At 41.9% G+C, this 27,553-nt stretch overlaps 1 protein-coding gene across 4 annotated transcripts; it reads right to left on the bottom strand.

Annotated features, from left to right (window-relative positions):
- Positions 1–27,428, bottom strand: LRP3 (LDL receptor related protein 3). 4 transcript variants are annotated; one of them, XM_039698153.1, is made up of 7 exons: positions 27,310–27,428; positions 22,228–22,275; positions 14,309–14,447; positions 4,811–5,019; positions 3,455–4,541; positions 2,198–2,348; positions 1–834 (listed from the first exon to the last, which is right to left on the bottom strand). In XM_039698153.1, the coding sequence occupies exons 1-7, from the start codon at positions 27,374–27,376 to the stop codon at positions 28–30; spliced, it is 2,508 nt and encodes an 835-aa protein (XP_039554087.1). In that variant the 5' UTR covers positions 27,377–27,428; the 3' UTR covers positions 1–27. The 4 variants fall into 4 exon arrangements, with proteins under 4 accessions (XP_039554087.1, XP_039554088.1, XP_039554090.1 ...); XM_039698154.1 differs by having other exon boundaries at positions 2,216–2,348; XM_039698156.1 differs by lacking the exon at positions 27,310–27,428 and adding an exon at positions 25,682–25,760.
- Between the last annotated feature and the right edge of the window lie 125 nt (positions 27,429–27,553).

The raw sequence follows: 27,553 nt of genomic DNA, 5'->3' as shown, positions 1-27,553 counted from the left end.
TTTACGTGGACAAAACAAAAATTTTTATTAGCAAACAAGTAAAGATTCATCATCACTGGTATTGTTTTCAGAGAGGGAAGTAGATGACTGTAACATTGGCACTTCCACAGAATGGCAACAAGCTGCATGAACACCCAAAGGCTCCTCCTGGTACGAGTCAGGGCAACATTGGTTTTGTCCATTCACTTGGATATGAACATTCACAGGGCTGTCTGGATAACCAGACTCCCACTTTTTTAAGGGTAATCTACATGGATCTTCACTCAGTGGATGGCTTCCACTTAAACTACTGTCCTCTGGGACAGTCCTCCTGGATACTGACCCTCCATGGATCGTTTCTGTAACACTTTCAGACAAAGGATCTCTGAAAGCCTTTCCTGTATCTGCTTTACTGGACTGCTTAAGCTCTCTGTCAGAGTCAGCACTTAAAGATTTATCGGTGTGTCCAGCCTCAGGCTCTGCATGTGCTGCTGTGCAAGTATTTGGCTGGAAGATGTTGGAAGGCGATGGCTCTGTAATTTCAGTCTCTGGCTGCAAGCTGCTACATCCAGCTTCTTGTGGGCCCCTGGCTTGGCCATTTGCCTCTGAACCGGGTCCTTCTGGGGACGGCGGGGGACTCCCAACAGCGCCATCAGCACTGCTGATGATGCCATCTCCCAGCGTGGTCTGCGAGGTGCGGGCAGGTGTCAGCAGGGGGATCTGGCCTCTCACCCGAGGCCTGTGGAAGAGTCTGCTCCAGAGCCTGCCCAGGCGGCGCCGCGACGAGCCGCGCCGGGACGAGTGGCGCCGCATCTGCCTGCGCATGGCTGTCCGGAGGTTCTGCAGCACCGAGGCCTGCAACACAGGCAGAAAACCAGCATTGCACACACTCCAAACACTTCTAAACCCTCCCCATGAATATCTCCACTTTGCCACGATACTTAAACTCGATCCCTGTGCTTGCTTCTTAAATACGTATTATCTAACAAACTATTTGAGAACACCAAATGTGGCATTCACATGCTCTCAACAGAGAGAGATATCATTCTCTCTCCCAGGTTTTTTCCTGGAGAAGCTCAGAGAGAAGAAGAGAAAACAAGTCTTGCTGCTCTACTTGCTGCTCCTGTTGTTTTTGCACATGTGGAATGTGTTAGGAAGATCGTTTACCTGAAGGGATTTGGTAATTGGATTCTGGTGATGGTTGTTTATATTAAGTAACCAGTCACTTGAAGCTGTGTTCTGGCTGTCCTGAGACACAGGTTTTCCTTTAGTATTCCTTGTAGTATAGTATCTCTTTAATATAATATAGTATTAATATAATACAATATAGGTTAATAAAGCAATTGTTCAGCCTTCTGAATCAATGGAGTCAGATGCCAATCATTCCCTGCATACTACAACCAAAGACAGCTCTGCCTGTACCAGAAGGCTCTCATGATTCACAGAATGGCTTGGCTTGCAAGGGGCCTTAAAGATCATCTCATTCCAAATTCCCTGCTGTGAACACCTCCCACTAGACCAGGCTGGTCAATGCCCCATCCAACCTGGCCTTGAACACTGCCAGTGAGGGCAGCCACAACTTCTGTCCCTTACAGTGTTTCCTTTATGAGTTTCAGCTCTGCTCGTCTGTCCAGGAAGTTAATTTTGCACTGGAGTAACAAACTACAAATGCTTTATCACATTAGGAACCGTATCTCAGATGGATACTTCAGACACCCTAAAGGAGTTTTATGAGTACTTAGCAATGAAATAGAATGACTTAGTGGCTTGCCAGTGTAATTTATCTGTAAATGAAAAAACAATCATTTTGGAAAATTAAGAATTTTCAAAAAATACTGATAGAGAATTTATTTTCTTACAATTTCAGGAGTATTTACAGTTTCAGCTTGAAAAGTCTTTTTCTTCTATCTACTTTGTGACCTTTCTCTCTGTTTCTATACATTCTGTCTTGACATATAGCAAAAGTGCTTATGTCACTGCTGTTCCCCAACAAATACATTAAATGTATTTAATTTTAAATAATGTATTAATGAATGTGTTTAATTTTAAATAAATGTATTTCATTTTAAAACCACCCACAGCAGGAACTGTGGCTCTTCAGCTCCCTGTAACACATACACATTTTTATATTACTTCAGTATAATTAGCACAGCCACTGAAACACAGTTCCAGATTGATTGTATCTAACTTATAGCAGTTTGGCTGCTGAAATATTTACTGGCATGTGTCTGCATACTTGTGATGCATTGTACACAGGGAAGTCTTCCACTGGGGGGATGAGTCCTTGTGCAATCAGCTGTCCGTAGGAGGGTGGAGCTTCCCGCCGCACAAACTCTGCCTCCAGCCGCGTCATCTGCGTCTCAAATGCTCTGGGAACAGAACCAGAGAAAACATGGAACAGAAGTAACAGCTTGTCCTGCCTCCCCGACACTAATGTATAAAAGCACTGCCAAAGGGCTCCTGCTAGGAGTAAAACCACAGAGCTTTCACTAAGCTCCGTGAAAATCTTATCAGGGTGCAAAAATAAACAAAAGGACTAAGGGTACAGGGTATAAACACTAATGAATCAAACCAGCAAACTCTCTAGTGCAGTCTCAGGTTGGACACTGTACAAACTGAAGTTTTTTCAACCAGCCAGTAATTGTTGTGCCAGTAACAGCAGCAACTTGTTCAGCAATGGCCCAAAGGTTATTTTTGGAAAGGACATTAAGAACTGGAAACAATCACACAACAGGGGCAGCTTGCAGTTGCAGAGAGGTTTGCCAGTCCTGCCAGAACAGAGGCACTGAAGTTCCCACCTCAGCACAGCAGTTCTTTTGCAGGTCCTTAATCATGCAGATTTGATCAGGAGGGAATGTAAAGCACATAGTGCCAGCAGTACAGCACAGAGCTGGTGCACACAATGAGATGGGACCCACAAAGTCCCTTACGACTCCTACAAGGCAGACAGACCCCCACTTCTCATAGGCAAAGAAACACACACACTCTACACCCAGAATGAGGCATACAGAACCAGAGGAAAGGGGCACTGCTTACACCATGGACAACTCCCACTGAGAACAGGCCCCACCACAGCAGAACTGCAGTTTTTGGGGAGGGATGAAGGGTTGTTCAATTCAGATTCAGTGAAGATTCCACTGTAGCAGTTCAGCATTCAGTTTTTGGAAGGGGCAAGGGATTTGTTGCAAGGGGATGAGAAGAAAAAGGCAGATTAGGTTACAAACAGATTCTGCCATACTGCACAATAACCATGTATTTCTCACAGACCACAAAAGAGCTGCTATTTCCACTCACTACTCCCAGAAATCTTCTCTAAGCCTAATGCAGTGACTACTATTTAGCTGTCATCAGGTCCTTGGATTTGATTTCACAGTATTTTGCAAATTCTCTGGTTAAGAATCAACTTTCTTTTCCATTTAACAAAACGGAAAAAACCACCACAGCTATGAAAACACCAAAAAAGCAAGACACTTACCTGTACTCCCTGGTCCTCAGAGAATACAGTTTAAATGCACAACCCAGTGCTATCACTAGCAGCAAGCCACACACGAGACTCCCAATCAGAGCAGCTGTGATGACCTTCCTGGGAACAATCACCAGGCAGTTGCGTTCATCACTTCCATCCTGGCAGTCTTCTTGGCCATCACAGCGCCAAGTCTCAAAGATGCACAGATTTGTCCCACAATGGAAATTTCCTGGCTGGCAAGTAAAGCAGTTTTTTTCATCTGAGCCATCTGGACAGTTCTTCTGGTTATTACAGCGGTCAAGTATTGAGTAACAAAGCCCACTGTTTCCTTCACATGGGTATTCATTCTTCTGGCAAGCAGGACAGTTCTCCTCATCCTTGCCGTTTGGACAATGCCACCAGCCATCACAATGCTGCTTATCTGTGAAACACTCCTCATCACTTCCACAAGGGTGCTCCCAAGGAAGGCAGTAGCCTTTCACCTGATACGTTGCATTGAATCCATGGCCAGTGCTCTTGGAGCGGGCATGGTACGAGACAGTGAGCTGGCCCTTGGAGGACTCCACACTCACAGAGTGCCTGTTGTTGTGGTGTGAAAACGTCTGCATTAATTTATCACCTCTCTCTCCGATGCCATCGTACACCTTCACATAGTCATTGTAGCCTAACTGCAAATCCAGCTGCAGCAGAACGTGCCGATTGTCCTGTGTGTCCACATACCACGTGCAACGCAGGTCAGACCTGCTGTGGTCAGCACGGAACAGGTCTGGGGAAGCAAAGGATCCATAGAAATTCCCCAGCCTTTTGCCACAGGAAAGATCAGGACAATTATCTTCATCAGAACCGTCCCCACAGTCTTTAACTGAATTACATCTGAGCTCGTTCAGCAAGCATTTGGTGGAGTGCCCTGTGCTGCACTGAAACATTCCTGAGGGACAGATGCTGGAGGGAGGGTCTGTTGGAGGGATAGTGCAATTCTTCTCATCTGAGTTATCACCACACTCATCCATGGAATTACACTTCCAGGTACTGGGAATACACTTCCCGTTTGCACAGTGGAATTCATCTGACTGGCACACAGACTGACCTATCTTTCCTGTGAAAGAGGGCAAGGAGAAAAAAATCAGTTACAAAAGTTCTGGAACTATCTGATATCACTTTTCAACACCTACTACCATGCACGTCAGAAGCTCATTAGTCAGGCCAGTACACTTCAGCAATACAGTTAAAAAGCCACATGCAAATAATATCAGTGTTACCACACCAATACTTGACAGTCATCAATGACCCAAGACATTTGCCAAAAAAAACTACTCCTGTCTTCCAAGAGTATGAAGTGAAGGCAACAAACCCCCAAGATTTTACCTCTAATATAAGAAAGGCGAAATCCCTGAGCCTGTCCTGAGCTTGATGCATCTGAGTGAAAAAAGATCCACACATGGTCCCTTGCAGAGATGAAAGATGGAGGTATGGAAGATCCACACACTTTGTACTCCTCCCTCTTGGAAGACGGGCCAATCATCAACCAGTCTACTGCACACTTCTGAGAGTCTTCCAAATCAAAGTTCTTAAAACTACAGAGAACAAAAGAAAGCACAAGTTACAAAGAGGACCAGTATCTGGAACAAAACCTAACAGAGAAAGAACAAACTCCAATGGCTGACTTTCTGCATCAAGCAGTGCTGACATAAAGGTACCACATTCAAAGATAATGAAACATCTACCTCCTATATACCACCTTGAGTATACAGGAACAAAGCACATCCCCTAATTTGGAAAAGCACCCATCTCACAAGTATAAACATCACACCAAAGAAGCTCCAAAAGCTGAAAGAATGAGTCCTCTTTTACTCAGTCCTTAAATAAAACTGCTTCCTAAAATACAGATATGAGGAAAAGCAAAATTCCAGAACACATTATACAGAAAGTAGATTAATTTCAGCAGTCATTTCCTACTGCAAAAAAAGCTACGAAACTAGGGATGACAGGGTTGACCACTGCCTTGGAAAAAGAACAATAGAAAGCAGTACAAAGAATGCTAAAGGGCTAAATGAGAATGAGTCCTCTTTTATTCAGTCCTTAAATAAAACTGCTTCCTAAAATACAGATATGAGGAAAAGCAAAATTCCAGAACACATTATACAGAAAGTAGATTAATTTCAGCAGTCATTTCCTACTGTAAAAAAGCTACAAAACTAGGGATGACAGGGTTGACCACTGTCTTGGAAAAAGAACAGTAGAAAGCAGTACAAAGAATCCTAAAGGGCTAAATATGAGATACAAATCCACTCCTCAAGCCATGGATGAGAAGGAGAGACCAAGAGAATAGGGGTGAAAATGAAACCGAAAATCTAACACCATTATCTTTTAATTCAAAGATTAAAATATTCCCTTTCTGGGAATGCAAATGCAGAGCAAACAAGACTATAACAGAGTCAAATTTCTAGCCCTTCTGCTGACACAAGCCAAGTGATTATTCAACAGCAGCTTATCTGGTACAAAGAGGAGCCATGACTGTTTGCAGAACACTGAACACAACTGGATAATAATCCCTAACCTGTGGCTCAGGAACCATATGTGCTATTTGTCCTCTGATGATGAAACAGATTGCATTTCTATTCAGCAATCTGCAATGACAATAGCAGATTGCAGACTGCACAGAAAAGCATACTCATTAGGAAAGGGCACACTGTTCAGAACACTTAGAAATTAATTTTGGTCCTTTTTTATGTAACTCAGCTACACCAAATTAACTTGGCAGAAGTTGTGCATACTCCATGCAAGTATCTAGACAGAATTTTCAGAAAGGCAGAAAAGCTGTTGCAAAACACAGATCTCCTGCCCTATAGGATTTTTCACAAACATCAACGACAAATTATTTGAAAAAGATAAATGGAAAGATAATTTTTCTGATATCAATGTGTATTTACAAAAGGCTGTCAATGCCTGCCAGATCTTGACCTTTGAAGCTGAAAGGGAAAGAACAGCAACCATGTAAACTAGCTAATTCATTTAGGCAGGAGACCCAGCCTACCCACACCTCTAGGTCCTGCCAAACACATTGGCTTAATAACCCTCAAAAAAATGTTATCAGCAAGAGCATGAGAAGTAACAGAACACTGAAAGTGATAAGTTAAAATGGAAATTGAGATGACAAACAAACATGTGCAAGGACATTCCACCCAGAAATGTCCTTCCTCTTCTCACCCTTTCTCCCACCAACCTCTGTGTCTTCCCAGCTGTGAAGAACTATTCCCACAGCACTTAATTCTTTGCTACAAGAAATCTCCTCAAGCTTCTGAAACCAGCACATTTTGCAAGGAAGTTTTAGATGACTGTGCAGCCAAAATAAAAAGATTTAAGTACTCAGCCATTCAAAGATAAACCAGAGTATTTCTGTTACAGGTGTTCTGCATAAAATGTTCTTAATGACCAAGAACTGAACAGCCACTGCACCATGAAAAGGAATTATCCAAAGCATCAGGGAAGCTTTAGTTACTCACAAAGTTGTTTGTTACATGAGATGTGAGACAGCATTACTGAGCTACCACATCAGTTTTGCTCTCTGTAACTTATTTTGGCATCACACATCATGTAGGATTTCTATTGTCTACTTGAAGGATTGTTAATAGGAATTTTTTAATGAAAACTTTTTGACTAAATGTTAGAAATACCCATCTGCCCCACAGCAGAAGTATCTAAGAAAAGGGAACAGTCACTAAATCAAGAAATGGAAACTCAAAACTGGGAAGGGTGGGGGGGAATGACCAAAAAATTTCTTTTTGTTTGTTACAAACAACTTCATTTACTACATCTTCTGGTGCTTTATTTTGTAGGTATTTTAGATGTACCATGATGAACCTTTCAGATGCAAACAAATTGTTCTCCTATCTTACCCAGCTCCCAGCACTCCAGCTGGGTCCCACAGCCAGTGGCACTGGCACTCATTTTCCTTGCTCTGCTAGAAATAGATAGAAAAGAGCCACTTTTGTCTATCAAGTAAATAATTTAGCCATAGCATGGCTGCACAACACAGACTGCACAACCCAAGGGGAAAATTTGCCTATACAATAACCTGTCTATAATTTTGAAAAGCATTTCTTTCTAGCCACATCAGTTTTGCTCTCTGTAACTTATTTTGGCATCACACATCATGTAGGATTTCTATTGTCTACTTGAAGGATTGTTAATAGGAATTTTTTAATGAAAACTTTTTGACTAAATGTTAGAAATACCCATCTGCCCCACAGCAGAAGTATCTAAGAAAAGGGAACAGTCACTAAATCAAGAAATGGAAACTCAAAACTGGGAAGGGTGGGGGGGAATGACTAAAAAATTTCTTTTTGTATGTTACAACTTCATTTACTACATCTTCTGGTGCTTTATTTTGTAGTTATTTTAGATGTACCATGATGAACCTTTCAGATGCAAACAAATTGTTCTCCTATCTTACCCAGCTCCCAGCACTCCAGCTGGGTCCCACAGCCAGTGGCACTGGCACTCATTTTCCTTGCTCTGCTAGAAATAGATAGAAAAGAGCCACTTTTGTCTATCAAGTAAATAATTTAGCCATAGCCTGGCTGCACAACACAGACTGCACAACCCAAGGGGAAAATTTGCCTATACAATAACCTGTCTATAATTTTAAAAAGCATTTCTTTCTAGGAAAAAAAAAAAAATAAAAAAAAAAGAAAAATATTTAACACTTTCAATATTCATACAAAGGAAGAGTACAGAAAATCAGCCACATGCACATACCTTGTTTACAAACTCCTTTGCAGATGACAGCAATACCTCTCAAGAGCCTGCATTCATGTACAATTAATATCTTTTAAGTCTAGTATTGTACATTGCTAATAAACAGATTTTTTTGGTTGTGGAAAAGGAGCAACCTTTAGTTCAAGCTTCCAATGCAGAAGCCCAGGCATACAGAGGATAAATTATTTTCCTGAGTGTCACTTGTGGATCTCGGACAGATTCAGAGCAGAATCCCACATTTCTTCATTAACCAATCCAAACTTCAGCCACAGAGTACAAGGGTGATGAGGCAGAACAGACTTGCAAGGAAACACTGTGTTTAACAGATTCCCTAAGAACACCATGCCTCTCAGAGACACACATCCTACTGAAAAAAAATGCCTTGGTATTCAAAAAGGGAAATACAGAATATTCACAAAAACAAACTCTGTTATAAAAACAAATCTCTTAATCCCAAGTGCCTAGAAGTTTCAAACACAATTTCTCTGTGTATGTTCTAGTTCTAATGTGAAGTTTTATGTGTAATAGATACCACAGCATGTTAAAATTTTTTCTGCTAAGAGACAAAGTCAAAGCAATTAAGTTCTCCCTTATGCAAACTAATCAACAGATGTATTTTCAACAAACTTTCCTTTGATTAAAGCATCGTCATTATTTCAGCACCCTTTTAAGTTATATTGCCCTTACTAGAAGCAATTTTTTTCCTGTAAAGCATCGTCATTATTTCAGCACCCTTTTAAGGTATATTGCCCCTACTAGAAGCAATTTTTTCCTCATTTACATTGATGGTGATTTTACAAGACCAAAAGCATTATACACATCACAACTAACACTACCTTCTAAAGAACTATGAAAACAACATGAATACATATGTTTGCACTTGTAATTATATAAAATTTGGCTTCACTTCATAATGCATTTGTGACAAGATGTTCTGTTAGAGGTTTCTGCCATTCTACTCTGACATTAAGTAGCCCAATGATTTATTTTAGCCAAGACTCCTGAATACTGCACTCAGCCTCTACTGCTTTACTTCTTTCATCATCTCTAATTAGATCTAGAGCTGCTCTGTTATAGTCCTCTGAAGAATAACTTAATCCTGCTACCCACAAAACATTTATTTATTCAGCTGAGCTTTCTCAAACTGGAATGCAAATTTTTCTGTCAAAAGGGTTGAATGAGTATTGGTATACAGTGGAAATACAGGACAAAGACTTGTGCTTGTTCTGCTTGTAGGACTACACAGCCACTGTACAGTCTTTGGAAAAGTACTGAAGTCTGTACCTACTGATCTTGAGGGAAGTCTCAGACCTTTTGTATCAAAAAACTACATTTTTTGTGACTGAAACAAGAAGCAGGAGCCATACTGAAACAGAAAGTACTCACATGTAACATCATCCATGTCTCATGCAGCACCAGCCAGTACCACAGTGTTTTTAAACACCTTGGGCAGGGAAGCACAGGATTTGAGAGGAAAAACGAAGTTTGTTGGTTTTTTTGGAGAGGAAAAGCAAAGTTCTGCTCAGTCACTAATCCTCTCCAGCAAAGCCCTCTGAGGCAGGGAAGCACAGGATTTGAGAGGAAAAACGAAGTTTGTTGGTTTTTTTTGAGAGGAAAAGCAAAGTTCTGCTCAGCAGAATCCTCTCCAGCAAAGCCCTCTGACAGGTCTGCAGGACTGGACCAGGGACCAGGGGTCCATCCTACCATGCAAGCTGCAGGGCACAGCAGGGTTAAACCCCAGCCCTTGCACTCCTCAATTACAGCCTTACCCCCTGCACCAGACACCCCCCTGAACCCAAGAGTTTCACTTGCAGAGCAGTGCTCCCCTGCCCTGGCATCCTGGCACTTGGGGATAAAGGGAAGGAGAGCCTGGCTTTCCTCCAGGTTGTGTTTCCTCTCCACAAGCAGAGCACACAGCCCTAGTTCACAGGGCAGGGAGAGGAAAAGCAGTAAAACATTGGCATTTCCAACACCAGAACCACAACATAAACAAAATACAACACCATCACAGAACATCCTTTAAAATGGCCTGGCCTTGGGCTGTTCTCACTGCTACCTGTGGATCTCCAAAACAATACAGGAATGTAGAAGGAGACTGGTGTACAAGACCAAAATTATTGGACCAAAATTTGCAGGTTTTGTTTCTCCTGAAAGATGCTTTTGTCTTGCTCTTGGAATGTCTCTTCCACATTTTTATAGAGAAGTACAACAGTAACTAATTAAACACTGAAAGTATTCAGAATTTGGGGATCAGAACTCAATATGAACTGAGAAATGCAGCACTAAGTCTTGTTTTTATTGAATTCTGCAGAAATCAGTAACTCATCTGATTATTTTTCCAGTGGCATGATACTAAAAAAGAGTTTACCTCCAACAGTGAGCAGACCTCCAGGAGTATACAGGAAATTACAATATTAGTCATATATATCAGTTTTTGCCTATGTACTCACACAAAGTAACAGCCTACAATGGTATTTTCCTATTATCTATTTTTACATTGCTGGAAAGTACTTCATCAAACCAGACTACCATAAACACACATTAATAATCTATATATATGAGAAGAATGTGCTTCCTGCAAAACTAATGCTTAGGAGAGTTTAGTTTTTTGCCATCTGCACTGAAAGGAACAGTAGCAGCTAGGGGAAAAAAAAGTACTTCTATAAATAATGTAGGGAATTCTCTACAACCCTTTCAGTAATTTAGGCACGAGGGACTACAGATTAAAGAGAAGAAAGCTTTCTTAGTAACTGGGAAAGGACAAACATGGGATGCAAAATCTGAATGAAAGCAATTAGCAAATAAATAAAAAAGTAAATGTCCAATTTGGCCCTCTAAACTAATTTTAAAATTGGAGAATAAATATTATGGATAGGTCAGTAAAGCACAGTCCCAAAATAAAACCAACCAATTAAGCAAGAAAAGTTACTTCTATTTGCCAACTTCTCACAGAAAGTGTAGACTGTGAACAACTGATGACTTAATTGGCTCATTAAAACCTTCTGTTTAACCACTGAAGCACAAGGACCTGAAGTCAGGAAAGCTCTACTCCACTCCCAGCTCCCAACTGCATAAACTTAGACAAGAGACACTCCCTAGCAGGGGCTATTTCTATTAGGGGCTATTTCTTCAAGGGCTGAGCAAGTAAATGGCCATTGTGAGGTTTTCTCCAATTAATGTCAAGTTCTGAAACACTGTGAGTTTGGTAAATAGACCAAAGCAGTGAAGCAGTCCCTTTAACTCTTCACACAATTACAGACCAGCAAGAATATATGAATAGACCTCAATTTTATGCAGAAAGTGAAACTCAAATGGTATCTGACAGTTTCTTTTTTCAAAGCCAGTGTTATGAATCACTGAAGTGAAAGCCAATGAAGGTGATCCCCTCACCTCAGTTAATAAGAGACAGCTTGAATGGGTCACTGAGTAGATCACTTTTCAATACTCTTGTCTTGAATTCTGAACATGGAGAACATTTTACTTGCAGTCCCTAAATTCCAGTACTAAAATAATAAATTTATACTCCACCCACACCAGGGTTAATTCCAACCAAGTAACAGTGACTGCTAAACAAATTTTTTTTTCATCTTTTTCTTGATATGAGGAAACATAACCCTATAAAGCCTGTAAATGATGGTACAAAGGCAGTTACTGCATACAACATCTTTATATGATCTTACATGGATTTATATAATCCTCTGTGAAAAGAAGTATAAAAATAGAAAAAATGGGTAGAAAAATCAAGTAGTTTCCAAAACAATAACTAGCAACTGATCACCCAAATTTAAAGAGACATAATATAGTCCTGGAAACAGTGGCTACAGGCTCGTTCACAGGTCTCAATAGAACCATTCCATCAGACACATGAATTTGAAAGAAAGCATTGAAATATGCATATAAAGTGGGATAAGCACAAAGAACATATACTTTCTGTTCATGGGAGAGCTCCCACAAGGATTTCTAAAAAGTAAACTATAAAGCAAAACAATAACCATGGAAATGTGAAGGTATGAAGAAAATCAATGTACACATGAAAGACAGACATTAAGACATAGCTTCTAAAGGAGAAGGCCACAGAAGCCAGCATCTTACATACACACGTAGATCTGACCACTGCTCTACTGAAAGCTGCTGAAAAATGGGTTTATAAAAAATAACCACCAAGTGCAAACAGTTTAGAAATAAAAACTACTTTCAATTGCAATTTTATCCCTTAATGACTCCTGCTGTATCTCTTTATATATATCTCTTACATAACACTGCTGCCTTGTTGTCAACAAGAATTCAAGATCAAAGGAAGTGCATACTGTGTAGCAACACAAAGGAGATGGGCTTTTTTGAAACCTTTCAAAATGCAGATGTTAGCACAAGAACTGTGTTTGATTTTCCTAGGAAAATCTAAAAAGCTACTCTTATGCCCTTACCAACACATTGTTAGAATAAGAAGCATATCCAACTGGAAAGCAGAAAACATGTTTGCATTTGAAACCTCCCATCCTAGCCAAGGCAGCTCCTTCTTTTACATCCTTGCCATTGCAAGGGCAACAGCCTTGTACAGAAATCCTCAGATGCTGTAACATTTTGCATTTCATCCACTGGAGTGAGTCATTCCAAGCACATTTACAGTCACAAACATAACACCACAACACTAATCCCTGGGATGTAAACATGTAGTTTCTATTGTTTGCATGTGCAGAGGAGGGCAGGAAACGGCTGAGCATTCAGGGAGAGAAAACAAAGCCATTCAGAAATCTTTCAAGGCATGCTGCTGTGCCTTGTGGCAATAATGTGTGCAGAGGAGGGCAGGAAACGGCTGAGCATTCAGGGAGAGAAAACAAAGCCATTCAGAAATCTTTCTGAATGCTGCTGTGCATACATCTCAATTGTACACACATTATTGCCACACCTCACGTTCCTTTGATTCTCTAGACTCTGTTACACTCACACTGGCAGAAGAGACTCCTAATTCTAACTGGAGCTCTGAGACATTTTCATAGCCTAAACTGCAGCATTATTCTCCAGAGTCAAGTCCTGTGTCTCATGCTTTCTCAGTTTCCAACAGTCTCTGCTTTGAAACAAATTCCCCACATCCAATGTAATGTAATGGGGTTTAAAAGCATATTTCTATTTATGAATTTCAAATGCTGGCAGGTATTTACTTCATTACTTTTGGTGAGTAGTTCCTATTTTGAACTACGGATGGTGGAGCCTTCCTATTATTCCATCTGTGGCAGATTTGTTTCAATTTCTGAGCATCTGCAGTTGAAGAGATTTTGCAGCCCTTTTAAGCAAAGAATGAGCAGATGGTGTCAAATGTAACAGTACTAAAGCCCCCAAAAAACTTTTCCTAGGTTTTAATTTTTAAGTAAGAAATTCTTGTCTCATGAAGGATCCTACCACTAGCCCAGAGAAATTAGGCACATCCACAGTATGCTCACATTATACCCTAAATATTCTTAACAAACCATTTGCAGTACATTTTGCAATGTACTTTATTGAACAGCATTTTTCTAATTGAGCTGAAATTGTACCACAAACGCTAACTATTATTTGATTTGTTGGAAATAAATATTAAGCAGAAAAGCATGTGTCTTTTGGTAAACAAGTAACAATAAGCAATAATTATCTTCAACTGTCTATATAAACATAGCACCATTCTAAGATATTAGTGAAAATGCTATGTTTTTTCTAAGAATTTTGCATGCCCACTGAAGCTGTTGCAGTTTTTATAGCCTTCACCTATTCCTATTTATAAGCAGTGAAGGGAATATAATGTGAGTAGATATATTGCTGTTTCCCACTCCCTCAAGTGTCAGGGGTATATGGAATCTCACATGGGCATTGTGAGGATAAATACATAAAAGACCACAAGTGACTTGTGTAATCACAGATGTCAGAAGTAGCCCACAGAAACAAGCCATGGTGAAGCATTTTTAAATGGAGAGAGGTGCCCAACCTGGAACCATGTTCCAATGTAAACAATTTCAGCAATCTTTGATCATCCAGTGGCTCTGAAGACAGCCTCTCCTTGGTGTATCAGGTAAACTCACATTTTGTTTTGTTTCAGCAAAGCAATCCTTTGCCTCCAGAAATATCCAACCATACCTAATTGTTATCATATCTCCATGATCTCCTTGGATGTACCAGCTGCAGTTTATGGCTGGAGGATAGTTGGATGGCCAAGAAGGACTATAGATGACTCCCCGTCTCTCCGTGTGCTGTTCCAGTTCTCCACTGCAAGCAGCTGTCAATAAGGGGAGACAAATAATATTGTTAATGCTCTGCCTAATCAACAATTCATATTAGTTTCAAGAGCTTTCATCAGTTTCTGGAGACTGCAGACATTTGAGAGTCAACAGTTTTATCCTCTCACTGCTCTGTTCCCTGCCCTGGTTTTTAATTAAGACACTCACACCAAGTGTAGATAGGCAGAACCTGCATTGCAATGCAGGACAAATCCATAATCTTGTATGAATCCACCATGGGCTACAATCAATATTACTGCAAGGGGATGTAATACAGAAATCCTTACCAGCTTCCCAAAGCCTAGGAAGGTCACCCAGCAAGTGAAGATCTGTATTAACTGTAAAGTAGCTAGTAGCTCATTTTGCTGGGACATGTTCCTGGACATGCTGTTTATTCACTTAACCACATGAAGAGTTTGTAAGGGTTAAAAAAATACCACCACACCCCCACCCCTCCCACAAAAAAGTAAACTGCAGTCCAATGTTAAATGTTTTCAGTGAACATTACTAAAGTACTCTAAATTCCTTCTGAACCCACATACATGGGAAAAAATTTCAAGACAGGAAAGGAGCAAACAAGGCCACATAAAGCTCAGCATTTTCAAAGCACATTTAGTTCTTCCTATGGAAAACAGCAGGCTATATCAAATACTTATAATTTGTAATTAAGCAATTCAAAAATGAAAATTAAACGTTCTGAGAACAAGCTGAAAAGCTGTTCTGATAAGAAAACATACTTCAAGCAGATTACAAGAGGGAAAATTCTCTGCAATGCAACAGCTATTCTGAACATTCTCCAAAAATATTATCTAAACTATTTTTAAAACAAATTACTATCTCGAGCATGACTTGTGGACTGCAGTTGAATATTTCAGTTTTTGACAGAAGCTTACATTCTCGTAGCTGAAAAATATAGCAAGGGGAAAAAAAAAGGTTGCTTATACCTTGTCACCTCATACACATACACATCCAAATACACTGCATTATAAATGAGAGATTTACAGTATTGCTTGAAATCCAGCCACACAAATACACCACTTTCAATTCCCAGTTGGGATCGGATTTAGCTGCATAGGAGGGATGGAAGGAAGGAAGGAAGGAAGGAGTACCAGCAGAGCTGCAGTGGAGTCAGGTGGCCGGGCTGCCTGCAGGGCTCCTGGCGGGGCTGGGCTGCAGCACCTCCCCTCCAGGAAACCTGGGCCTGCCACTATTCTGTTTGTTCACAGCAAGCACTTCTGAAGTGAGAGCCACAGGAATACAAAAAGCATCAGGTGAGTAACTTACCTGAGGCAAAACATAAAAATGCTATTATTTTTACTCTCCAGGTAGAGCATTCCACTGAAACACATGTATATAATTCCTACTAGTTTCTAGGGCCACAAAAACATACAGAATACATAAATATATGAAAGCATCTCTTTCCAAACAAATATTTTGCAGTAATGAAGACACAAAACCAAGAACATTTTTGTTATCACATTTGTAACACCACTTTCAATTCCCAGTTGGGATCGGATTTAGCTGCACTGGAGGGATGGAAGGAAGGAAGGAAGGAGTACCAGCAGAGCTGCAGTGGAGTCAGGTGGCCGGGCTGCCTGCAGGGCTCCTGGCGGGGCTGGGCTGCAGCACCTCCCCTCCAGGAAACCTGGGCCTGCCACTATTCTGTTTGTTCACAGCAAGCACTTCTGAAGTGAGAGCCACAGGAATACAAAAAGCATCAGGTGAGTAACTTACCTGAGGCAAAACATAAAAATGCTATTATTTTTACTCTCCAGGTAGAGCATTCCACTGAAATACATGTATATAGGCCACAAAAACATACAGAATACATAAATATATGAAAGCATCTCTTTCCAAACAAATATTTTGCAGTAATGAAGACACAAAACCAAGAACATTTTTGTTATCACATTTGTAAAACCAGAACAGCTCCATGCCACGTGCTGGCAAATACTGAGATGCAAATGCAATTACAGAAACATAAAAGCAAATGTAAGGACTTTTCAACTCCAGTTCTCAGTTTATTTAGGTCTATAACTGTGCTCCTCCACATACTTGTTACTGCATCAACATATCACCACAGCAGAAGAGGACCAAGAGCTAGCAAGCACATAAAGGAGCTGGAAAGGCTGCATTTCCTAACTGCAGCTTAGTAACATTTCAGAATGGGAAGGAAACAGAATCCATAAAGTGAGAGAACAAGTACAAGCAGACAGCACTATCGAGAGGCTTCCAGTAACACCTGTGCAAATATTTCTGCTGCCCTTGTACCGTATTATGTTCTGGATAAATATCCCTTACTCATAGTACTTACAATAAAACAGAGTTGAGATTACACAAAACTTATTTAGTTTCCATTCTGAATCCCACCAACAGGCTGATGCTGGGCACTTCCATTCACACATCCATCAGTGTACTTAGGGGAGCTATTATTCTCCCAAATACTTGTTTCTCAGTTTTAGGAAGTAATTACAAGGACTCGGAGTAATAGTTACTTAAGTATCCCAGCTCTTTTGATGTAATATCACTACATATTTTTCTTCTGGAATAACATTGTTTCCTAATGTAGAGGATCCACTGTAACATCACAGTTCAGGTCTTCAGTGAGAAATGCTTTTTCTTACTAACACTGCACATCTGATATAAATGTGAGGCAAGAAAAAAAAAACAAGTGACAAAAGAAACAGATTCTTCCCTTCAACAGAAGAACTGTAGCTGTGCAAATCTAAGGTCATAGGGAGGAAAGGGCTGCACTGACACTAAATGCCATTTTTGGCAGTTCATCTGACAATGGCTATTGTTGCCAATACTTTACCATGGCCTTATCCCCACTGACACATATCAAGCTTTTCAGACTTGTCCTACTCAAAATAAAAAGGACAATTGCTTTGCTCTTGCAAAGCTCTTGATTTGAATGGACCACAAATCTGAATTAATATCTGTTTTAGTTTAAGAGAATTTAAAGGAGAAGCTTTTGGGTCTAGCTATCTCCCTCAGGGGTCCAAGTAAGTAATGAATGTAAGTAGATTAAGTGAAAAAATAACCCTTTTTTTTTTACTAAAAAGCAGAATAGCAAGTCAGAAACTGTGGATGAGACAGTTTAGTCAGAGAGAGAGAAACAGATAGCTTTCCCAGGCATTGTCATGGAGAAGTTGTGGGAAGCTCAAAGAAAAGAATTAAAACAATTCTTATCTCAAGTGTGTACACGTGGTGTTTGTGAACATGTGGAATGTTGTGATGTTTATGGACAAGAAGGTGTTGTTCCTAACTAAACCAACTGTGTGAGGGGTGTTGTTTGAGAACCAAGGAGGTTCTGGGTGAACGATCCTGCCTATAAATATCTGAAGTTCCTAATAAAGTTTCACGTCATGCCTCCCGAGTTTTAAAGTCAATGTTGCTGCTCCTCACTGCTCCTAATCCAAGGACGACAAGAAACAACAGCAAGTAACGACTAAAATACAAAACTGCTCAACCCTGTGGACTCCCCAAAACAAAAAGAGACCCCAAACAAAAATTGCCAGGCACAGCGCCCAGGGTGGTGCCCTAGATTTCGAGCATGCGGATCACAGGCAAAGGGGGAAGTGGTGTCAGTGTTTCTCCACTGTCCCCACTCCGCTCTCCTGCCTCTCCCTTGGCTTATCTCCTGACAGCTGGAGCCCCGACTGAAGTTCTTTGGATTCGGGGGGCTGCAAGCTCACGGAGGGCATTTGTCTTGCTAGAGGCAGGGGCAGTCAGGAGAGGGCGGCAGGGCAGATCCTCTCGGCTGGGAGCGGCTGGAAGCGGAGCGGGCGGCAGCGAGCTCTTCTCCCGGCGGTGTCCCCAGTGCCTGAAACCGCGGGGAGCGGACAGACCAGCACCAGGGCTGGAAATGGCTTCAGCCGCTGCTTCCTCTCGAGCGGCCAGAGAGGACACCGGGCCTGGGCTGTAAACGGCATCGCTGCCGCTTCCCCTCCGTTATCTCCGAGCCGCCACCACGAGGCACAGAGAGGCTGCTCGGGGCAGCTTTGGAACAACATGCACCACAGCAAACACACACGGCATTCACACACACACTGCTCAGAGACACAGAAACACACAGACACACAAACTCACACACATCACTCAGAGACACACAAACACATACACAGCACTCACACACACACCACTCAGAGACACAGAAAGCACTCACACACACTGCTCAGAGACACACAAACACACACACACCGCTCAGAGACACACAAACACACACACAGCACTCACACACAAACTCACAGACACACAAACACACACACAGCACTCACAGACACACAAACTCACACACAGCACTCAGAGAGACACAAACACACACAGCACTCTCACACACACACAGCACTCTCACACACACACACATCACTCCTGACCGGGAAACTTCAGAGATACAGGAACGATTTTTGGGCACAGATGATTATGGAGTACACTATCATTGTGAATGACACCAAGACACTATTGCCAGAATTTAATTACACTGTTTTAACTGTATGTCCACGGTCCCCTAAACCTGTTGGAGCACACGGGACACACACACACACATACACCCCTTCCAAACCTACTGCAGTGTTTACCCGAACCTCACTTAATTGCCTCATGTTTTTGATGCCTTTTTTCCCTATCTTTTTTTCCTCATTACTACAGGCTTTGCAAACATCCATCGACCTCCTCCCTAAAGCAGTCGCCTGCCCCTCCACTCCTTGTGCACTGCAAGGAAGAAAAGGTGAAATACCCCAGCACAGCTTTCAGCAGCTCTTTTTTCACACACATAAATTTTGAAAGAAATACTTTTACTAAACACAGCCTTCAGTGCTGACAACAAAATGGTAAAACCACACAAGGGCAGAATTTTATGCTGCTGGGGCTTCAATATTAATAAAAGGGTCCCAATTCCCTCCTCAGCTCCTGGCCATGAAGTCTGCAAAATCACACACATGCCTAAGTATTGTGTTAGTAAGTACTTAGGGCTTCACACTGTGATTCCTTAAGGAAAATAAACAAAAGCCTGTTCAAACTGCCAAAACATCTAAAGGAAAGGGAAGTTCCTAAATAGAAAAGCACAGTCCTGGATTCTGAAGACCTTATCATCAGTGACAACACAAAAGAATAGCAATGATAACACTTTTTCAACAATTCAGTGTCTTTCCACAGCCTTTCTGCACAAACCTAGAAGGAAAGTGAAATCCCAATTCACTAAAAACTCCAAACTTTCTCACATTTAGCATTACTGAAAAAACATAAAAATACCAATTCCTGGTTTGGCCAACCAACCCACCAAAAATCTTACTGAGGTGGTGCTTTTAAAGAAAAGATAAATTATAAAGACAGACAATAATCTTCCACGGTTAAACCAAAAATCTTACTGAGGTGGTGCTTTTAAAGAAAATATAAATTATAAAGACAGACAATAATAAATCTTCCACAGTTAAAAAAAAAACCAAAAAACAACTAAACAACATAAACAACAAGCAAAAAAAAAAAAAAAAAAACCAACTAAACAACAACAAGCAAAAAAAAACCCACCAAGCAAAGAAAAAGAAAACCCCAAACTTTAAACAAATGCCAGAAGAGATCTGAGTTCAGAGTTTCTGTCAAGAAGGCATAAATCTTAATGAGGCTTTCTGTAATGATCAAATTGATTTCTTCTACTGTAAACAGCAGTAGATTCCCTCTGCCAGTTAAATATGCCACAAATACGTGCAATGACGTTTCCAAAACCTTTACATTAATAATACTACTTTTATTTTTGCAAGAGTAACTGTAATAAAACATACATTAAGCTTCACCAAAGGACAGCACTGAGGGTACTATGCTGTGCTGGAATACATTTTCAGACAATCCCAGACAAAAATAAATCCTGCAGCTTCACATTCTTCTGCACCAGGGCCTGTCCCAGTCACAAGGAACACAACCCTACCATCTGCTCCAGGATAAAAGATGTTTTGCATTTGCCACAAGGAAGCTCCTCTCAAACCCAAATGTTTGGCAATACACGTTTCCTCAAGTAGCTCCCTCAGAGTCAGGACACTCTCCCCAAGTTCTCACAACGCTCCCTCAAGGAGGGCTTGCACACATGGTTTAATGCAGATCCCTTATGCCTGTGGAAAAAGAAGACTTTTAAGGCTCCCCTTGGCTTTGCCCAGTCTCCAGGCTTCTGCTCTTGATCAGAGCCAGTGAAGAAAGAGTCCAAGGGTTCCACCTAGAGATGTGACAAAACCTGAGCTCAGCTGCTCGACCAACAGGCCGACCCAGCTTGGTGTGGGCACAGGTAGGAGAAGCTGCACACGGATGGATCCCTCTGTTGCAATGACCTTTGTTCATCATTTTCACCCCAAGCTCCAGTTACACCAACAGGAGACAAGGTTACTCTCAAAAGTGTATGAAGACAGGAAAACATGAAGGATACAATACTCTCAGGTTTTCAGCATACTTGCAGAATAAAAGCCAGATGTTACAACTCCATTTCTAGTGAAAAAAGTGTTAAAAAGCAGCACAGCCAACTGGAAGAAACCCTATATATTTTAGGCTGGGGCAGTATCACCAGTATAAGTAAGCAACTGTGTAATTACTTAATTTACACTCTGTAAATTCATGCCTCATACACCAAACAGATGCCAAACTCCATCAAAAGCTGAAGAACCATCCAGGCAGAACATACCAGGACATAAATGACACTCTGTACCTTTTCCACTGAAAGAATGGAAAATACTATGTTGCAAACAACACGTCCTGCATGGTTTATCCACACTTCCTCTAAGCTTAATTTAGGCTGGTTACCTAATCATAAAATTACTACCTTCTCCTGATTTAAACCTCCTCTCAACCCCCAACTTTGACTTGAACACTCAAGCTCCCACATGATTTGATGTTCTGTCCTAGAATTATTTTTCTGTTTTCCAATATACTTTCCTCCCATCTCCCTTATTTGCTGTTTTCTGTTTTAATATAAGTTACAGCCTCTCTGGGAATAAAGTACATCTACACGTATGACAGTGGATTGACAGTCACAAGAGGGTCCTTATCACCAAGAGGACCCTGAATGCAATATTCCCATAATGTCAGTAAGTCACTGCTAGAGAGAAGGAAATTACACTAAGTGCTGTGATTCTGGTTGAATTTCCACACTGACATTCATGAGACATTTTTAATATTCTTGGTTTAGCTTCTTCAGGAATGAGCCACTCTCCCTGACTTGGTTCTCCCAGGCACACTTCCTAAACACAGAGTTTTCCTCTAAACATACCCAGCACTACAACCTTAGCCTCAAACTTACAATTTTGATCCATCACAATGACAATGATGCAGTCTATAATCCTGTTGTGGTTTAAGCCCCAATGGAAAATAAGCCTCATGCAGCCACTCCCATCCCACAGCCCTCATAGTAAAGCCGAGATGCAGACTGGGGCTGAGAGAACAATTTACTGTTACTGGAACCATTTACAATTGAACAGCACCAGATGAGAAAACAACCAGTGACAGCAGCGTGTGACAGAGGGTGATGGCTTAAAGCACTCAGAGCAGGCCTTGGGGACAACGGGACAGCGATCCCTTGCCCCTGGGGACACCGGGACAGTGATCCCTCACCCTCCGGGACACCGTGACAAAGCCCAGGAAGACTTAAAAGTCCTAAACTTCCTAAGATGTCATTGTTAGTCTGTCTTAAACAAATGTCATTCAAAAAGTCACTCTTTCATTAGAACATCTCTCTGCATGGGAAAGAAACAGTAACAGCTCAAAAGAACAGTAAATAGAGGTAAGAAAAGTATGTCTTACCTAATGAGGTAACAGCACTTTCTATCTTCCCAGTCAGGAGGAGATTCACTGTGTAAAGACAGAAAAACAATGTTCAGACAAATTCTAGCAGTACAGGGCGGCAGTCAATAGTTAACCATTCCTAGGTGTTTGCTGGGGTGTTAGCACAAATGCATTGCAGTTTCCCAACCAGAACTTTGCTTATCTGCACAGGCAGGTCGTGTAATCAACTATTATCCTTCACTGGAGCTAAAACAAGTCAATACACAGTGGATGTTTAGTATTTCTGAAACACACTATCAAAAGAAACAACTGCCAATCTATTTTAAATTATCTTCCAAAGGATTAATTTTAATTATGGAACACAGAAGAACAATCACACTAAAACGCAACTATTATCCTTAAATACTTCTCTGAATAAAGCAAAGTTTGTTCCCCTCAGGTAAATGTCACCTTGAAAATCAGCTGCTAAAGCTAACATGATTGCCTTGACTGAGCAAAAGCAATGAAGTTTTCAACAAGGTCCACTAATACAATCAAAACAGGATGAGGCAGTACTTGCAACATATATTTGACTTGCAAATTAAGTTCCAAAGGCTCTTCACTTTCTCAAAAGTCTCCTCTCACAGTGTATACCATTAAAGTGATCTGGAAAGAGTAGTTATTGCCAAAGAAAATTTGTCCTATGTCACTGTTCCTCCAGAAGTCAGCATTAACATGTAGTTCCCTATTAGTTTCCCCACACATTTTTTAAAAATTACAGCGTGTCCCACTGACCGTTCCCATTTCAACAATCTGTAATCTACAAAGATAGCCTATTAGTAAAATGACAAATGTTTTAAAAAAATAGGTTTAAAATGTTACCAAAAACTTAATTTACAACATCCCAGCCCAAGTACTCACTTCGGCTTTATTTTGCATATTTATTAGTTTCCCCACACATTCTTTAAAAATTACAGCGTGTCCCACTGACTGTTCCCATTTCAACAATCTGTAATATACAAAGATAGCCTATTAGTAAAATGACAAATGTTTAAAAAAAAATTAGGTTTAAAATGTTATCAAAAACTTAATTTAACAAGCCCAAGCACTCACTTTGGCTTTATTTTGCATATGTTAAGTCCTAAATCTTTTAATAGGTAATCTCTTGGCAAGAATTTAGTCAAAAACATCATTTAAAAATCAACAATAGGAGAAGAGAGGAAGAGAAACCGTCCCTGTTCCCAACAGTCACTTAGGAAGCAGCTGACAATTAACACTATTTATGGCTCAGAGCGTGGGCCCCCATTGTCTTCTACACTGTCTAAACACATCCCTAAACAATGACCCTTGCCCTGACTACCTTCTGTTATAACTTAAACCAGCACAAGAGGTACAAAAAGTACTAAAGGGGTGGAAATAAAAAACAATCCCTCAGCTTTCCAGTTCAGGCCCAGTCATGCTTTTCAGTCACCACACTGCAGCAGCCCAGGTGCCTACAGCTGTCCCTCCATGACTTATATCAATTTTCTCCTTTTGGTAGGACTGCTACAGACCCCAGGCTGAGGCCCGGCCCTGCAAAACAGAGAGAAAACTGCTCCTGGGGTCACTTATCACAGACCTCAGGGACAAGGACAGTGACTTCCCCCTCTTACTAAGCACTTGGGACTGAGCTTTTAGGAATACACAAAACAAGGAGGGCAACTAAATGGCAGCATATGGAATGCTCCAGCTTGAGGAGAAACACACCTGAGCCACAGATTTGTGTTAATGAGCTTTATTATGATGTTCAAAGGACCCTAACAGCACTGATTTTATTACATAATTAGCTAACATTTGTTATATGATAATAACAATGTGCCATGTAATTATTTCTTCTTTCACGGTGCTAGTTTGCTCTGTTAGGTGAGAGTACCTAGGAGCAAAAATACTATTGTGTACCAGGAAACAACAGGGCCCTGTTAACTCTGGCAAAGCAGCACATCCGTTTGTGACAAACTCTGGATCGCAGCAGTAACAGCAACACAACATTTCCTCATCCAATATTAAAGTGCCACTATTCCTGTAACCATAGTAATACAGTCCTAAAGACTGAGATGAAATTAATCCATGATTATGTCACATATTTATATTCATGAGAAGTAAAATACTTGGTTTTGCTCCAAAGAAAGTACATGAATATACTCTGCATAACTAGTATCAGCACAACTGAAAGCACTGTTTGAAGATCCATTGTATGGAAGAGTCTGGGTCTGTACTACCATTGTAATCTTTCTTTATGTTTCCTACCTGAACACTCCCAACAGCCCTAAGAGAAACAAATTCTGAAGCAGAGGTTTCCTCACACGGCTTAAAAGAGGCCCCAATGTCCTTTAAATGGAAATAAGTAGGATAAAGACAAGGGACACAATAGAGTGGAATTAGCCAACTCAGAGCTACATTACTGGGGACTGTTAAACAGAGAGCCCTCATTTACCACACAAATGCAGTTATAGCAGCCTTGCACACCACACCTGGCAGATACCTAAGAAAGAGAGCCCCCAAAAATACTCATTTATCTCTGCAAAAAAGCTTTTATTGGTTGCAGTTGCGAGTTCTTCACTCTCATTTTCAAACCCTTTTATACCAAGAAGTCAGCAAAAATAGCTCTTTAAAATAAAATCTAAGTCTTAAACCAGATATTTTCCCAAGCAACTCAATAAGCTTACAGTTTCCAATACCCATTTTGCTCACTCACGACCATCAAATCAAACCACAAGAGCACTGTTAAACCAGCACCCAACTCTCAAAACTAGCAGAGGCTCACAAGAAAGAACAGCCATTCCCTACTGATCTTCCTGTCTCTTGCCAAAATAAAAACAGGTGAGAGACTGGAGTATTAGAAAGTTTCCTAGATGCACTTTTTCTTAACTGTTGAGCAGGTATGGGAAAGCCAGAAAAAAATCCCTGAAGTGGTTCAGTTGGCTTGAACTCCATGTGGGAAACTTACTGTGCCACTCATTTGGATTGCTAAATAATGCTCAGGGTGAGGTTTTCAGCTTGGAAAGTGGCTATTTGGATCAAAAGGGAAATTTACATCTTGGCACCTCCAAACCAAATGACAGGCTTTCCCCACAGCCAGAAGGAGAGACATCAGCTTCACTGATTCCTTTTGATATCTTATCCTTTGATAACTTTCTATGTCCTCCAGAATTTCTCCAGAATGATAAACAAAATGGCTTCACAAAAGAACAGCTGAAACAAACCCAATTCCAGCCAATTCCAGCTTTTTGGAGCAGCAGTTTACAGATGAGGTCACACAGCAATGGTCAGTGGCAGTACATTGAAACAGACACCAAACACCCACACACAGGCCATGGGAAAACAAGGAGAGAATGGCAAGAAGCAAGAACCAAAAACAAGGATAAAAGGAAAGGACAGACAAGCAGGAAGTAAAACACAAAAAATAGTTAAAGTAGCAGCATTAAATTCTTATGGGTTCACTGAAGCAAAATACCTTACAAGCTTCCCACCTCTCATGTTTCTCAACTTCCACTACTGTCAGTTGTGCAAGGAATATGAATAAAACATTCCAGCTGAAAAGAAGAGCCAGACAGTGAAATTCTAGAAGTCATAGAAAGCAGAAATCTACCAAACTTTCAGCCTGACATGACCCACACCTAAGCTTCCCTCTCTGAAGTGTTCTCACTTCAGCTCTGGAGTTTACATAAGCTTTTATTATCTCATTAGTCATTTTAACAATAACCATGCTATTTATGACAGCTAATAACAGGTTTAACAAAGGTCTGACTGGGCCACAAAAAAAAAAAAAACTAAACAAAATTTTAAAAACCCAAAACACCCCCCAAAGAAGATGAAATTCAGAGATACAGGGAAAATATGTATCTTTCTCTAACTTTAAATAAGCAGCGCAGCAGACATTATCCTCATGCTGTGCACATCTCTGGAATCCCGTTAAGATTCTGCAGAAGAGTTTTACGACCTGGATGTTCAAACTGTTCTGTAGTTTAGCTAACTTTTTACATTGTACTTACATTAATTAAAATAGATACGTTTGAAATAACCACAGCAACCTTTAAACTTCAACTTCCTACATGTTCCTAGGTAAGCACTGATGTTGAGGAAGCACTGTTACAAAAACAAGCAGTCTGGCCACAAGATATCCCTTTCTGATCGTTTGCATAACGATCAGCAACTGCCACTTGGGATTATTAAAAATTAACTCTAATCCACTTCATCAGCAAAGAGACGTGGGTTAAAGCACTCTGGACCAAGGAGCGGTGACAGTTTACCGAGTGTGTGTCTGCAGGGCTCAGCGCAGCCCAGCAGTGCCCAGCCGCTCCTGACTGCTCTGCCCCGGCAGGATCCTCTGGCAGGGAGCAGAGCGGAGCAGAGCGGAGCAGGCAGCTCCAGCAGCTCCAGCAGCCCCGAACTCCACGTGCCGCTGTCACACACCGGGCCTGCCCTTCGCTCCTCTAGTCACAGCCAGGCGCCAGCGCTTCTGCCTAACAACAGCCTGACTGAACGGCTGACAGACTGGAAACCAGCACCACGCTTCATCACGTTGCCATAAATTAGCACCTGCCGAGAAGCAGAGCGGAAAGCAACGGCTTCAAGCAGACGGGAGGGAACAGAGCAGAATATGGCAGAGACACGGAGGGCGAGAAAATGTTTCTTCCCGCTGCCGCTCAAGAGAAGCGCCGGGCAGCCCGCAAGCGAGCCCCGGCGCCGCTGCCCGCACCGCACTCCGCACAAGCTCACAGCCCACGGAAGAACCGCTGATGCCTCCTGAACTTTTTTTTTTTTTCCTGGGCCACGCGAGGTTACGGCAGCGCTTCCAGAGCCAAGGGCAAGGCGATGGGTTCCGCTGGATCCGGCTCTGCGCGGCCCCACACCGCCGGGCACGGCAGCCCGAGCGGTGCCCGAGCGAGCCGCGGCCGCGCCGGCCCTCGGCCCCTTCGGAAGCGGGGTGACGGGAGGGGGCTCCGCCGGCACGATCCGGTGTGCTGCAGCCTCGTCCCATCCCGCGCCCCCCACCCACGGTCACTTCCCGCAGGGAGGAGGGGTCCCCACAGCCGCTGCCCGCCGTGCCCCGCCGCCAGGGAGCGGCCGGGCCGCACTCACCCAGGCAGATGGCAGTGAGCGGCGCCAGCGCGCCCTGACGGAGCTCCGCGCCCGCTGCCTTCTCCATGGCGGGTCGCTGTCGCCTGCCCTTCAGCGCGGGGGGAAGCGCGCGGGGCCGCTCCTGCGCCGGGCGGGAGCCGCGGGCCCGTGCCGGGAGGCCGCGCCCAGTGCTCCCCCCAGCCGGGAGCCGCCTCGGCCCAGCGGCTCACCCGGATGCCTTTTCCCGGCAGTTTCCTCCGGAGCT

Source organism: Passer montanus, unplaced genomic scaffold, assembly GCF_014805655.1.
Source record: "Passer montanus isolate IOZ18808 unplaced genomic scaffold, ASM1480565v1 scaffold121, whole genome shotgun sequence".
In the NCBI taxonomy this organism is placed as follows: domain Eukaryota; kingdom Metazoa; phylum Chordata; class Aves; order Passeriformes; family Passeridae; genus Passer; species Passer montanus.
Note: the sequence above shows the minus strand (reverse complement) of the source record. Positions and strands in the feature narration are given on the sequence as shown.

What these genes read in the sequence shown, in the direction of transcription:
- LRP3 (XM_039698153.1), bottom strand. Translation starts at nt 27,376, where the DNA reads ATGGAGAAGGCAGCGGGCGCGGAGCTCCGTCAGGGCGCGCTGGCGCCG. An exon ending in GCTCACTGCCATCTGCCTGG is followed by an intron (nt 22,276 to 27,309) that starts GTGAGTGCGGCC and finishes GTCTTTACACAG; the next exon opens with TGAATCTCCTCCTGACTGGG. An exon ending in TCGCCTTTCTTATATTAGAG is followed by an intron (nt 4,542 to 4,810) that starts GTAAAATCTTGG and finishes CCTCTTTCACAG; the next exon opens with GAAAGATAGGTCAGTCTGTG.